Below are 15002 nucleotides of genomic sequence, written 5' to 3'. Positions count from 1 at the left end.
ATGTCATGCGAGTAGCTCTTTTAAATGTGGTGTCCATGATTTGAAGAAAAGCAGTTTCTAAGGCCTCACGCACTACACCTTAAATCAGCGTCCTGTACTTTCACTGAAATAGAGCGATCTTAATTAACCAAAAGGTAATGCTCTCTAAAGTTTGTAAAACTGGAAAGAATAAAATGGGGCAAAACCATCCATGCAGATGCCAGAAGTCATCATTACAAAACATATATATTTTTAAAAAGGAGCTTCAAAATCACTTTAAGATGAAAACTAATCATTTTTACTGGAAATCTGTCCCAAGATAAAGGACTTTCCCAAAGAGGAAAAACACATAAGGGCACAACCAAAAAATGAACTATGTCACAGAAAAATTTATAAAATTTTAAAACTCAGGCGTTGGGTGTGTCGTCCAACACTTACCTGGTACCCGCATTTCAAGGTCTACATCACAAGGATTACTTAGTTTCTGCCAGGATCAGGCCCTGAATCAGGAAGTGGGCCTCCCAAAGATGAGATTCTGCTGCCTTTTAAACTCAGTCTGTGCTGCTTTTTCCTTTTGAAAGCTTAGTAAGTTTTTCCAGTTACTGCCAAATTCCTGCTGGATGTTGAACAACCCAGCTTGGTGAAGAAGAGGAAAGGACTGGCATAGCCTGGCCTGCAGGAACAGAGGCTGCCAGGTCGGGATGCAGCCTTGAGTGTGATTGCTGAGTCATAAGAAGACTGATTCCCAGTATTCCTCATTGTCCGCTATGTTCAGCTAGTCCGGATTTATCCCATGCTTTTTCAGACCTAGGCCAGCTGGCCTTGGTGAGATCCCAATAGAACATCCCCATTGTCTTAGTGTGTGGGTGCACCCCTCGTGGTCCTGAGTTCCTTGCTCGTGCTCCGTCTCCTTCTGCTCCTGATTTGGACCTTGAGATTTCTGTCCGGTGCTCCCGTGTGGGTCTCTGTCTCTGTGGACAATGAGGAATACTGAGAATTCAAGAACAATTGCAGTGGGTTTTTGATCCTACTGCACGTACTGGCTTTGTGGGAGCCTAGGCAGTTTGAATGCTCACCTTAGGAGACCTGGATAGAGGTGGGCAGTCCTTGGGCTTCCCACAGGTCAGGGAACCCTGATTGCTCTTCGAGCAGATGGGGGGGGGGGGGACTTGATCGGAGGAGGGGGAGGGAAATGGGAAGCGGTTGTGGGGACGAGGCAGAAATCCTTAATAAATAAATAAATTTTAAAAATAAAAAAAAATAAAAAGTGAAAAAAAAAAAAGAAGAAGACTGATTCCCATGAGCCTGCTGAGGCACACACTTTTAATCCCAGCATTCCAGAGGCAGAGGCAGGCCGATGTCTGTGAGTTCAAGACCAGCCTGGTCTACAAGAGCTAGTTCCCTGACAGTCAGGACTATTACACAGAGAAACCCTATCATGAAAAACAAACAATCAAACAAAAAAGACCTGATTCAAACAGACAAATCATAAGGATTTTGCTCCCTAGATTTCTATTGTTCGCACTATCCCATTTCTATATTCGCCCCGAAGGATGGCTCCTGTCTGGAAGCCACATTCATCCAGGCTGGAGAACAAAAACTCCTGGCTCCCGCGTGATAAAGATGCCAGATTTTTGGTAGATGGGTAGTAGAAGCCTTGCCAGCAAGGAAAGGCTGGCAACCTCCAGATTGGGCCCATTTCTCTCTGAAAATGGCCACAGTTGGCTCTTGGGCTGTGCCTGAGATTTGTTTCAGTTTTCATTTAGACTAGTGGGTGCACTTTCCTTTGCTGAAGGAAAGCGTTTTTTTTTTTTTTTGGGTGCTAGGGGTCATGCTTTCTAGATTTCTCAGTGTGTTTTCAGCAGGGCGCTGGCCTTGGCAGACAAGCTGCTGAGGACCCAGTTAGGATATCCTTTCTCTACTGACTGAGCAAGGACTGATTCTCCAGGCAGCACCCCCTCCCCTCCAGGGGCTAAGCTGCCAGGCCAGTCCACCCTGAGACAATCCACTGTAGCCCCACCTCTCTTCTTCCTGTCCTCAGCCCTGGCCTGACTTCAGTTTGTTTGCTCAACTGCTTACTGAGTGAGTCACTCCTCTTCCTAGGGCGTGTTTGCTTCCTGTTTGTAGCACTGATAAAACTGAAACCACTTTCTCTGAGCTTTCTTGAGTCCAGGAGGGGGGTTTGCAACAAATACTTAGCTAGTACTTCATTTATTTAGTAGATTGTTAAGGGCAGAGCCTCCGCACAGCAAGTTATGCCTCATCACACCTGGGCTCCTAAGGAAGCACAGCTGCTCTAAACTTTTTTGATTGTTTGTTTGGTTGTTTTGGTTTTTCGAGACAGGGTTTCTCTGTAGCTTTGGAGCCTGTCCTGGAAGAGGCTGGCCTCGAACTCACAGATATCTGCCTGCCTCTGCCTCCCGAGTAGTGGGATTAGAGGCCTGTGCCACCCGTGCCCAACTCCTAAACTCTGTAATCTAGAAAAACTGAAACAGAAACTGTGTGACTGGGGATTCAGGGCATTGCAGTTGTTGCCTCCCGCTACTGTGAGCTGTGTTTGTGCTAGGGAGCTGAGTTATGGCTCTGCTCCTTTGATCGAAGAGGCACAAGGACAGAGACCCAGCTGTCAAACTCCAAAGTCATACCAGCTGCCTTTCATGCTCATCCTAGATGTTTCAAAGTTTTATGATATCTAATGTTGTTTACAGAGCAAAGGCAGTGATCCCTGAACTCCACCTTCAGAGGAAGATGAGGAGGGGCGGCAAATTCCAGGCCTTTCACTTCATGACAGAAAGTACCAGGCCAGCACTGGCCTCCCAGACTTACTCTGGAATTTTTCATAAATACTGCATTTCATGTAGAATTCCAAAAGACCCAGGATAACCACGCTGTCACTAAACACACACATGCACACATGCACACACACACAGAGAGAACAATGCGGAATGTGTCTCCACATCTGGTCTCTGGGGCTTTATAGAGCTATAGTAGTACAAACAGCACACACTTCACTGACAACCGGACACTTGGCTAGACCTAAAGTTCCATAAACACGCACTTGTCAAAACTGGACTTGATTTTCACAATCATACAAAAAATAGACTTTTATTTCCAGGACAAGTTTTCTCGGGGTAGCATCCACTACCCTGAAAGAAGCCGACCTTGACCTCAGAGATTCACCTGCCTTTGCCTCTGGGATTAAAGTCATGCATTGCCACTGAACAGCAAAAACTAGCTTTTGAGAAATGACAAAACCTTCAACAAATGGTCCCTGGAAACTAAATACCACAAGTAGGAAGCAAGTAGATCCCTCTCGGTGTTTCCCTGGGGGACACCAGTTCACACACACCCATTCTTCCCATGAACTCCAAAACTCTATAGGTGGCAGATAAAATAACCCAAAGTGCAGGATCCCTCATGGGCTAGCACTTGCTGAGCAGGGCTTTAGCACTGAAGAAATAGTGCTACCGATGGCAAGAGGGATGTCATGAAGCTGAGAACCTCAGGTCCAGTATAGGAAATGGTCAAATGCCCACACAATGGGAAAACTCTCTGATGACTTTCATCTGGCAGAGGATTAGTGTCTACAACACACCAAGGACTCAGATTTTAAAAAATATTTTGTAAGAAACTCTTTCTCTTTACTAGTTCTAATTTCTATGTGTGTTGGTGTTTTGTGTGAATGCTGGTCTGTAGGTGGACGTCAGAAGTCCTGGACATGGAGTTACAGACAGAAGGAATCTGCCATGTGTGTTCTAGGAATTGAACCTAGGTCCCCTGTAAAGGCTGCTGGTGCTCTCACCCACTGAGCCATCTCTACAAGCCCCAGAATTCATTTGTTAAAGAAGATAACACAGAACCATTTCAGAGTATAAAACGCCCAGCAAAGGGAACAGCTGAAGTCCAGCATCAGCAGGCCAGAGACACTGGACAGGAGAGGTGGGGTCAGCCTCTAAACACACCCAGGAGACTTCTCTCAGGAAGCAAAGTTGAATTCAGGTTATTGTTCTCTTTTTTTTTAATATTTATTTTATTTATTTATTATGTATACAATATTCTGTCTGTGTGTATGCCTGCAGGTCAGAAGAGGGCGCCAGACCTCTTTACAGATGGTTGTGAGCCACCATGTGGTTGCTGGGAATTGAACCCAGGACCTTTGGAAGAGCAGGCAGTGCTCTGAACCACTGAGCCATCTCTCCAGCCCTTTTTCTCTTTTTTTTAATTGTCTCTTGATTGTTCTTTTATCCCCTTTATACCACTCTGGACAATAGTTTCTAACCAAAGAAAGATATCCTCACAACCACAACTCATATTTTCCTAAAACAGTATCCTTAAATTAAAAAAGATTTATTTTATTAATTATGTATACAGATTCTGCCTGCAGGTACCCCTGGAGGCCAGAAGAGGGCACCAGATCTCATTATAGATGTTTGTGAACCACCATGTGCTTGCTGGGAATTGAACTCAAGACCTCTGGAAGAACAGTCAGTGCTCTTAATCTCTGAGCCATCTCTCAGCCCCCTAAAACAGTATTTTTACACAAGAAAAACTCACAGTATGATCATAAGTTATATATTTTTTTCAAGAGCTCAAAAGTGGTTAAACATTTTTCTTAGTATTAATTTGCATTAATTAACACGTGTAATATCAACTTCACCCCAAAGCAATGATTCTTCTATTAACCATTGACAAATTTTAAGCAAGTCAAGCACCTTTCAGCCAGGTCTTTTGACTGGCAGGGAGCTTTCTGTGGCTCCAGTGTAGCAGATTCCTGTCCTATTGCCACTCTACCAAACCGTAAACAAGTGGTCTAGCTAACCATCTAGTTTTCTTTCTTATTTATACACAATATTTCATTTAAATTTCCTTTGGCAACTTTATTTTCTCAGTGTGCTTATCAGATCCTGTGATTCTTTCTGTAAGCTACATGGCCAAGGAACTCAGACCTAACCTTGAGTGTTGGGGTTTGGAGACATAATTGCTTTCTTTGATTGTCAACCCACTTTGCCACAGAGAGAATTTGTGTCTCTACAATGCCTAAAACTTCTTGTTCTGACTCTCCATCCTCGGAAAAACTCACACATGGAAAAGAGGAGGGTGTCTTCTTTCTGTCTCTTGTATTTTTCCTTGAAGCAACTGGCAGAGCAGCCTAAACCATGGGATATCTCCACGTGGGATGTCTCCATGCCTGAATTCCAACAGAGTTGACACATCTCCCCTCCCCCTTGCCCATTTGCTGTATAACAGCTTCTGAGGAAATAATAAAGGGCGGTTTGATCAGAAATAGTATCCTGCCATCACTTCTCCTGTCTCTTGATCTTCCATTGCTCTCCCCTAGGCTTATCAGGGACCATCTTTTCCATCCTGCTGGCCTGGATACCCCCTTCCCTTCTCCCCAGCATTAGTTCTCCTTTGCTCTCTTGATGACCACCACTGCCGCTCTGACTGGGATAACATGGATCTCAGTGGTATTAGCGCCTCTCTCAGCTGGCTAGCAACGGTGAACATAACAGTTGTGCTGCTGCCTCTGCCAATGACATGATCACTTTGCTGGACCTTTTGTTGTTTGGGTCATCCCATGTTCTCTTCCTTGATAAGTGACTTCTGCATCCTGGAGAGCACCAGCTGCCTGTCCAGAGGACCCAGGTTAAATTCCCAGCACACACTTGTCAGCTCACTACTGTGTAAATCCAATTCCAAGGCATCTGACACCCACACACAGACAAGCATTCAGGCAAAACACTAATACACATAGAAATCAAACGTAAGTGAGACAAAGAGTTTCTTTAAAAAGATTTTTTAAAGGCTGAGTGCTTTGTGGATTGTAGACACTAATACAATACCAGATGAAAAGTTATCAAAGAGTTTCTTCTGTTCGGTGGACATTAGACCACTGCCTTTGCTGGACCTGAGAATTTCAGTTTCATGATGTCCCTCTTGCAGTTGGTAGCACTATGTCTTAGTGCTGAAGTCCTGCTCAGCAAGTGCTTGCCCATGAGGGATCCTGCGAGTTTGGGGTACTTTTTCATCTGCCACCTTTAGAGTTTTGACTTCCATAGGAAGAATTGATCTGTGTTGAATGGTGCCCCTATAGGGTCATACAGAGTGAGAGCTAGGTGCATTCTGCTTGTGGCTATTCAATTTTTAAGAACCATTTGTTGAATATCATTGTGTCATTTCCCAAAAGTTCATTTTTCATTTTTTATTATTTTATTGATTTTTATTGATTTCTATATTTTTCTCTGCTCCCCTCCCTACCTCTTCTCCTCTGCTTCACACCTCTGGAAAGGTCCCCATGCTCCCAACTTACCCAGGTGATCTTGTCTTTTTCTACTTGCCATGTAGATTATAGTTATGTAAGCCTCTCAGAGTGCCCTCATTGTTGTCTAGATTCCCTAGGGTTGTGATTTGTGGGCTGGTTTCCTTTACTTTATGTTTTACAACCACTTATGAGTGAGTACATGTGATAATTATCTTTCTAGGTCTGGGTTACCTCACTCAAAATGTTTTCTAGCTCCATCCATTGCCTGCCAAATTCACCTTAACCATGACGTCTTGATATATGGTATCTGATGCAGACGGGTCCCCTTTCCTGGGCTCCAAACTCGCCTCCACAATCATCTCTGCCCTCTGACCTGGACCCATAAACATTGTCAGCTCTGAACCAGAACCCGTTCTGGGTTCGGAACACACAACTGTCCTTGGCTCCACACTCACCCCATTCACCTGTTGAGGTTTTGAACAGGTTGTCAGATCTGGACTCAATCTCTTTGTGGGATCCGGGCACGCCCCCTTGGAAAGCAGCAGATTCCAACAGTTCTATGGAAGCCCTTTCGCCCCGGTCGTCGGATCCACACTCTCCTCCTTGGTGGTCTGCAAGGGAACCTCTGCTCCATTGTCTCCATTGCTTGGGCAGCACTTGGGCGGGGAGGACAGCAGTGCCTGCACTGGGGCAGGAAGCATATCCTGCTACAGGCTCCTCCAGGCCTGGGTATTTGTAATCATGAAGGGAGGCGGGGTCAGAAAATGGCGAAATTTCAGAAAAGAGACCGCGGCCTCTTGACGTAGAGTATCCGGGTGCAGACTCGCCCCCGTCGTCCCGATCGCCGGCTCCGCACTCGTCCCCTAGGTCATCTTCTGCGGACCCGTACCCACCATACGCTCCAACCCTCCACCACACCCCGGACCGGTACTCGGCTGCTCGCTGGCATCAATCGTCAGCTGCAGACTCGCACCGGTCCACGTCGTCGGTTTGGTCGTGCGGATCGAACCCCGCAGCAGCCTTACATACAGAGTTTGATTCAGGTCTCTAAACGAAAGGACAGTGGCAGAAAATCACGAACGCCCTTTGAAAATCACCGTCGGATTGTGGCTCGGGCGAGCCGACGTCCGATGGGAATTCGGCTCCGCGCACGAATCCGCGCACTCGCGGACAGCGACACAGTGGTCGGGGAACCCCTTAGTGCTAGCTCCGTGCCCCGGGAATCGCCTTGACGCTGAGTTCCGGGGCCACAGCGACGCCAGCGGCCGGCGGTGCAGCCGGCATGCTGAACTGCGTTTGGCGTCAGTAGCGTTTCTGCTTCTGCCTGGGTCTTCTCCTTTGACTCCGGTGAGAGTGAGAAACGGTCGTCCCGCGGTGGACCCGCCGCATCGTCCCGCGGTGGATCCGTCGCGTCGTCCGGGCGTCCGGACGAGACTCGTCACAGTTGTCCAGCGGTGGACTCGCCGCATGGTCCCACGGTATCCCACACTAGACCCGCCGCATTGTCCCGCGGTGGACCTGCCGAGTCGTCCCAAGGTCCGGATCGGACCCTTTATCGTTTTTCGGCGGTCCTGACGGGACACGCTGAGTTCCGGCGCCACAGCGACACCAGCGGCCGGCGGTGCAGCCGGCATGCTCAACTGCGTTTGGCGTCAGTAGCGTTTCTGCTTCTGCTTGGGTCTTCTCCTTTGGCTCTGGTGACAGTGAGAAATGGTCGGGTAGCCCTGGCCGGGCATTTGACCGCAGTGGGGCCACGCGGAGGGTCCTTAGCTGCGTCGCGACTAAAAAAGGAGGCGACGAAAAAGGCCGTCGGAGACAGGGCCATACTCGAGTCCTGAGTCCAGAATGTCCCCAACACCGTTGGCGCTGGGAATGCACCGCCGGCGAGAAGGAGATTCGGCGCGGGGGAGGGTGCGGGGGTGGGGGGTTGCGCAAACACCGAATCCGTCGTCTTCCACGCGGTTCTAGTCGGATGCCTTGGAACCCTTGCCCGACCAAAACGTGTCTTTGCCCACGGAAGCTGGCACTTAATCTGCTACGGAACGGGATCGGGTGAAGTTACAGTGGCGTGTATAGAAACCACAGAGAACCGAACGTAGAGGACGCGAACACGGGAAAGAAACCACGTCCTCCTGACCGCTATAGGGTGCGAACTGACACCATGGCATCAGAGGGTTCTTGCACTGCACCGTTTGTCTCCCGTCGAAGGGAACGCGGTAGGGATGGAATTCCGCAGCAACCGTGGAAAACTGCAGGATGGGGCGCTGTGCACCGCAAAGTGGCACTTGGTCCAGTGCCTGACTCTCAGGGACGCTGGCTGCAAGGAAGTGGCAGGCCTGCAGCTTTGGGTTTGAACTGAGGACTGGCATCAACAGCCTTTCTGCTATTGGCTAGCACTTCCTCATCACTCCTCCCCCCCCCCCCCCGCCTCCAAAACTCCACAGCACACCAGACCCCGGTGGTGCCTACCCACCGCTTTCACCTGTGGATCTGAGGACAGACCACCCTTTTCTCCACACCAGCCTTTCCAGGAATCCTAGAAATATGAGCTTCGGGGTGGGTGTGGTCAGTACCTTTGAGAATTGGCGCGGTTACAACCAAGTAAATTACGTTTATGTATTAAGTAATTAAGAATTGACACTGACCACCGAAAACACATTGATGTGTTTATTTTGAGAGGAACCGGCTGCACTGAAGACAACCTGGCTAGGTTTTAGGCAAGGATCTTCTTGGCATAGAGCTCACTTTGAAATGCTGGAAATCTCGCGGAGCTCTCTAAGGGTCCCTGCTCTGGAACACCGGTGTGCAGCAGCTACACAGCACAGCAGGCAGCATATTAGGCAACGAACGCTCTCCGGAAATGCACCCGTCGTCGGCATCGTCGTCGGCGGCGTCGTCGTCGGCATCGTCGTCGGCGTCGTCGTCGGCGTCGTCGTCGGCCTAGGCGTCGTCTGCAGCCTGGAACCCCGTCGTTGGCTCCATCCTCGCCCCCACCGTCGGCTTTGGCGGACCCGCACAGGTCGGCGGCGGCGGCTGCAGATTCGCACACCACGTCGTCGGCTCCGGCCTCGGCCTCGGCCTCGCCCGCGTCGATGTCGGCTCTGCACTGGCCCCCGTGGTGGTCTGCTCCAGAACCGGTGCTCCGTCGTCGTCTCCATCGCTTGAGCAGCACTTGCAGCGGGAGGACAGCAGAGCTTGCACTGTAGCAGGCAGCAGAGCCTGCTACAGGCTCCTCCAAGCCTGGGTATTTATAGTCTTGAAGGAAGGCGGGGTCAGAAAATTGGGACTTTTCAGAATAGAAACCGCAGCCACTTGACCTAAGGTATGGTGTACAGACTCACCCCCTTCGTCCCCGTCGCCGGCTCCGCACTCGTCCCCTCGGTCGCTCATCTGTTGCGGACCCATACCCACCGTACGCCCCCGTCCCCCAGCACCTCGGACCGGTCCTCGGCTGCGCGCTGGCCCAAATCCTCGGCCGCGGACTCGCACCGGTCCACGTCGTCGGATTGGCCGTTCGGATCGAATTCCGCAGCAGCCTTACATACAGAGTTTGATACCGGTCTCTAAACGAAAGGACAGTGGCAGCAAATCAAGGACGCCGTTTGAAAATCACCGTCGGATTGCAGCTCGGGCGAGCCGACGTCCGATGGGAATTCGGCTCCGCGCACGAATCCGCGCACTCGCGGACAGCGACACAGTGGTCGGGGAACCCCTTAGTGCTAGCTCCGCGCCTTGGGAATCGCAGTGAAGCTGAGTTCCGGCGCCACAGCGACGCCAGCGGCCGGCGGTGCAGCCGGCATGCCGAGCTGCGTTTGGTGTCAGTAGCGTTTCTGCTTCTGCCTGGGTCTTCTCCTTTGGCTCCGGTGAGAGTGAGAAACGGTCGTCCCTCGGTGGACCGGTCGCGTCGGCCCTCGGTCCGTACTGGACCGGTCCGCGTTGTCCCGCGGTGGACCCGCCGCATCGTCCCGTGGTCCGGACAGGACCCGTCAGCGTCGTCCCCGCCCCGTCGCCTGGCGGTAGGGACTGGAAACCTCCGCGTCGACCTGTCTGGACAGTGGGACGACGCGGACCGGTCCCGTCCTGATCGCCCGAAGAGAGGGACGGGTCACGTCCTGACAGCGGGACGACGGGGATCGGTCCCGTCCTGCCGACGCGACGAGTCGGCTGCATTGGATACTGGACTAGAGGTTGCGGTTTCTTTTTTGAAATTTCGCAATTTTCTGACCCCGCCTTCCTTCAAGACTACAAATACCCAGGCTGGAAAGGGCTCTTCTGCCTGCCCTTGCGCATGCGCTGCTGTCCTCCCGGTGCAAGTGCTGCTGGAGTGATGGTGTGGATGACAGAGCAGCGGGTCCCGAGCAGACGACAGAGGCAAGTGCAGAGCCGAAGATGGGGCCAATTCCGGAGTCTTCTACTGGGACAAGTCCCATTTCGACCACGGGACTACTGGGAGGAGTCCGTTCCTACGACGGGACGATGGGGACAGGACCCATCCCGACGAAGGGACGACGGGTACTGGTTCCGTCTCAACCACGGGACGTCGAGGTCTGGTCAGGTCCCGACCACAGGACGACCGGAACGACGAGACGACAGGGACCATTCCCGTTCCGACGACGGGGAGAAGGGGACCGGTTCCATTACGAGGACGAGACGACAGGGATCATTCCCGTTCCGACCATTCCGGATCCCATGTCTGCGGAGAGTCTGCAGCAGACCGAGCGGCGGCCGTGGCCGGAGCCGACGACGTGTGCGAGTGTGCAGCCCACGAGGGCTCCGAGTCCGGAGCCGGCAACGGGTTCGAGTACGGACCCGAGGACGGAGGTCCAGTCTGCAGACGACGTCGTGTCCGAGTCCGGAATGCATTCCTTGCCTAATACTCTGCATTTAGTGTGGCTGCTGCTAACCGGTGTCCCACAGCAGAGCGCCTTAGAGAGCTCCAGGAGACTTTCAGCGTTTGAAAGTGGGTTCCGTGACAAGATGATCCTTGCCTAAACCTCTTCAGTCGTCGCAGCCGGTTCGGTCTTCAGTGCAGCCGGTTTCTTCCAAAAATAAACACGTCAATGTGCTTTCGGTGGTCCGTGTCAATTCTTAATTACTTAATACATAAACGTAATTTACTTGGTTGTACCCGCGCCGGTTTTCAAAGGTACTGACCTGACGACACCCCGAAGTCGACGTTTCTAGGATTCCTGGACATGCTGGTATGGGGACCACGTGGTCAATCCTCAGGCCCTTGGGTGAACGGGGTGGGTAGGCGCCGCTGGGATCTGGGGACAGGGGCCATGAAGAAGTGCTAGCCAATCAATAGCAGAAAGACTATTGATGCCAGTCCTCAGCTATGCCTCCAAGCTGCAGGCCAGTCAAATCTTTGCAGCTGGGGTCACTGTGAGGCAGGCACTGGACCAAGTGCCACTTCCCTGTGCCCTATCGTGCAGTTTCCCAAGGTTGCTGAGGAATTCCATCCGTATCGCGATCCCGACGATGGGAGACAAATGGTGCAGAGCAAGAAACATCTGCTGCCCGCGCGGGCCAGTCCGCACCCTATAACGTTCAGGAGTCCGCGGTTTCTTTCGTGTTTGCGTCCTCTACGTTCGGTTCGTTCTCCTTTATATAAACGCTGTAAATTCACACGATTCCTTTCCATAGCGATTCAGTGCCAACTTTCGTGGGAAAAAAAAAACCATTTGGTCGGGAAAGGGTCCTAAAACATTTTGGTCGGGAAAGGGTCCTAAAACATCCGACCCTCACCGAAAGAAGACGATGGATTCGGTGTCTGCACCTCCGAATCTCCGTTGTCCCTGCGTTCCATTCCTCGCGCGGAAGGTTTTCGGGAGACTTTCAGTTGTCTGGACTCGAGTATGGCCTTGTCTATGCCGGCCTTCTCCTTTTATTCTCTTTTAGAGGTCGCGACGCAGCTAAGGTTCCTATGAGTGCCCCTACTGCGGGCAAGACGACAGATAAAGCCTGCCTGACCTTTTCTCACTCTCACTGGAGCCAATGGGGAAGACTCGGGCAGAAGCAGAAAAGCCTCTGAAGCCAAAGGCAGCTTGGCCTGCCAGCTGCATTCCGGACACCTCTGTACAGCCAGCCGCTGGGGTCGCTGTGGCCCAGGCACTCTGCTTGGCAAGGATTCGCATTCTGGGTGCTCAAAGCTAGCTTTGGGTTACTTGGCCCCTGTGGCACTTTCCGCCAGGGCGGTGTTTCTTCCACCTAGGCGACTTCCAATCCGGTGTCAGCTCGCCCATGCTGCAAATGGACCGCGATTTTCAAACCGCCTTTGCGATTTTTGGCAAGTGTCCATTCGTTTTGAGAGTGGGTGCACGGAGCTAGCGCTATGGGTTTTCCGGCTCCTGCTCCGCTGTCCGCGAGTGCCACGATTCATCCACCGAGTCGATGTCAGCAAGCTCGAGCTGCAGTCCAACCGCGATTTCAAACCGCATCCGTTATTTTCTCCGTAGCTTCTTTCGTTTTTCAGACTGAATCAGGCTCTGCCAGGCAGGCTGCTGCGGGATTCCACCTGAACCACGAACCGCAGTCACGACTACCTGAGCAAACCGCTGCGAGAACTGTCTGAGGCCCCAGGGCGAGTCCACACCAGATGAGGTCTCAGGATGCCCCGGGTTGAATTCGTTTTTTGCATCCTCTACACTCGGCTAGCCACAGTTTGTATAAACGCTAACATTCACCCGATTTCTTCCGGTAGCAGAATCAGTACCGACTGCCATAGGCCAAGATACGTTTTGACCGGTCAAGTGTCCTAAGACTTCCGACCAGAACCCAATGGAAAAGGACAAATTTGGTGTGTCCTCCCCACCCGCCCCCCGGCAACCTAATCTCCATCGCCTGACGGTCCTTTCACTGCACCAAAGGTTTTCAGGACATCACGGGTCAGTACTGGAGAATGGCCTTCTCTCCGACGGCCGGCCATCTCTCTCTTTCATCACTCACGGCGCAGCTAAGGTCCCTAACGAGTGCCCCTACTGTGGTCAAGACGCCGGACCACGCCTGCCTGAGGGCTTCTGGATCGCAGGGCAGACAGGGAAGAAGTCCCAGTAAGCAGCTCCGCCTCTGAGCTGCAGTCCGGACTCGTCTTTACCGCTGGCGTCGCTGTGGCGCTGGTGCACGAAGCCAGCGCTAGGGGTTTCCGGGGTCCTGCTCCGCTGTCTACTAGTGCCAGGATTCATCCACCTAGTCAACTTCTGATCGAAAGTCAGCAGGCCGGGACTGCAATCAGACTGCCATTTTGAACCACATCGGTGATTTTCTTCACAGCTTCTTTCGTTTTTCAGACTGAATCAGACTCTGCCAGGCAGGCTGCCTTGGGATTCGCCCCGAGCCAGGAACCACTAACCGGACGATGTGAGCAAACATGCTGAAAGAGATGGCTTTGCCCTGTTGCAAGCGTGCAGTGGTGCAGTCAGGACGCCGCGGTTCTGGTTCCTTATGGGATCCTCTATTGTCAGCTCAAGGTCGTTTTCTTTAGATAGCCGATACCGAAGCGAAGCCGTCGGCAAATGCTCATTTTTTGCCGGGCAAGTGTCCCAAGACTTTTGACCCTGGCCCCCTGGAAGACGACAAATTCGGGGTTTGTACCAGTGAATATTTGTCCCTTTCGCTGCGCCACGGTTTTCGGCGACAGCACGGTCCAAGGCTCGAATATGGCTCTCTCTTGATGGCCATCTCCAGCTCGAGGTCCTTTCTCCATAAGCAGCGCTGGTAAGGCCCAGGCTAAGGCTCCTACCGCGGCCAAGAAACCAGACCATGAAAGTCGGCCTCTGAGATTTGGTCTGGCCTTGAGAACCTCTCTCAGTCCACAGTTGGTTAGACAGCCCTGGGGTCCAAGGTGGTGGGTGGGAAGAGGAGCAGATGCAGCTAATGGGGAAGTGTGTGCTTGCAGGCAAAAGCTCTTCAGACAACATTCCACAGCTCACTCTCCTACCTGAGGACCCAAACATTTTTCACCTCAGGGAGAGACAGAACTTGGCCTCTGGGCTATTCTGATACCCAAAGCCAGCTCTATGGCTTTCTGGACCCATGTTCAGCCAGTATTATAGCTTCCTTCTCTGATTTCGGATAGGCTGCCAGCAAGCTTGGACTGTGTTCCTTTTGTGATGCCCATGGTTAGTGCTCTCAGGAACTGCTGTCTGGAATTGCCATTCCCTTGTTGTTCTTCCTGGATCCACCACAGGCCAGTTTTCTTACCGCTGGCAACACCCTGGACCACGCTGACCTGAGGGCTTCTCTCTCACACTCTGCGGATTTTGCTCTCTCTTTGTGATCCAGGACAAGTGCATAGTTATTTTGCCAGCCCATCTTTCCCATCATTGGGAGGGAACAGTGGGAGCTGGGGCTCTTGAAGGTGGGTATCAGAAAGCTATATAGTTCATAGAGAGAACCTTAACTCCACCCCCAGCTGCAGGCAGTTTCTTGATTCACTGGTATTTATTTGGCTTGGCTATCAGCATCCCATGGAGTAGTTGAATTTTCAACTCTGTAATTTAGGAAACACTGTGTTAGGTTTGTATTTTTTATGATTTTTAATATTCTAAATCATCTGGTTGGTATATGTATCCACCTGGATTTGGTCGAGGCTGATGTTGGTCTTTTTAGTTTGTATTTTACCTGTCTCTGGATGTCTGAATAGCACTTGCATGTCCAACGTTCTTGAAGGCCAGAGAAACAACAGACCCCAGAGATACTTAAACAATGATGTTATTTGCAGCCTCATTTGCAAAAGCTATGTGATATAACCAAGGAAAAC

At 51.4% G+C, this 15002-nt stretch overlaps 1 protein-coding gene across 1 annotated transcript; it reads left to right on the top strand.

The window, feature by feature from the left end:
* Positions 1–10427: 10427 nt before the first annotated feature.
* Positions 10428–11419, top strand: LOC121444563. The gene is made up of 2 exons (XM_041646395.1): positions 10428–10825; positions 10858–11419. Exons 1-2 carry the CDS (start codon positions 10530–10532, stop codon positions 11231–11233), a joined length of 672 nt encoding a protein of 223 aa, XP_041502329.1. The 5' UTR covers positions 10428–10529; the 3' UTR covers positions 11234–11419.
* Positions 11420–15002: the final 3583 nt, after the last annotated feature.

This window comes from Microtus oregoni, unplaced genomic scaffold (assembly GCF_018167655.1).
Source record: "Microtus oregoni isolate MIOR12 unplaced genomic scaffold, Mior012 000132F_ref0000261, whole genome shotgun sequence".
NCBI classification, from domain to species: domain Eukaryota; kingdom Metazoa; phylum Chordata; class Mammalia; order Rodentia; family Cricetidae; genus Microtus; species Microtus oregoni.
This window is presented reverse-complemented; position numbering and strand designations above follow the sequence as displayed.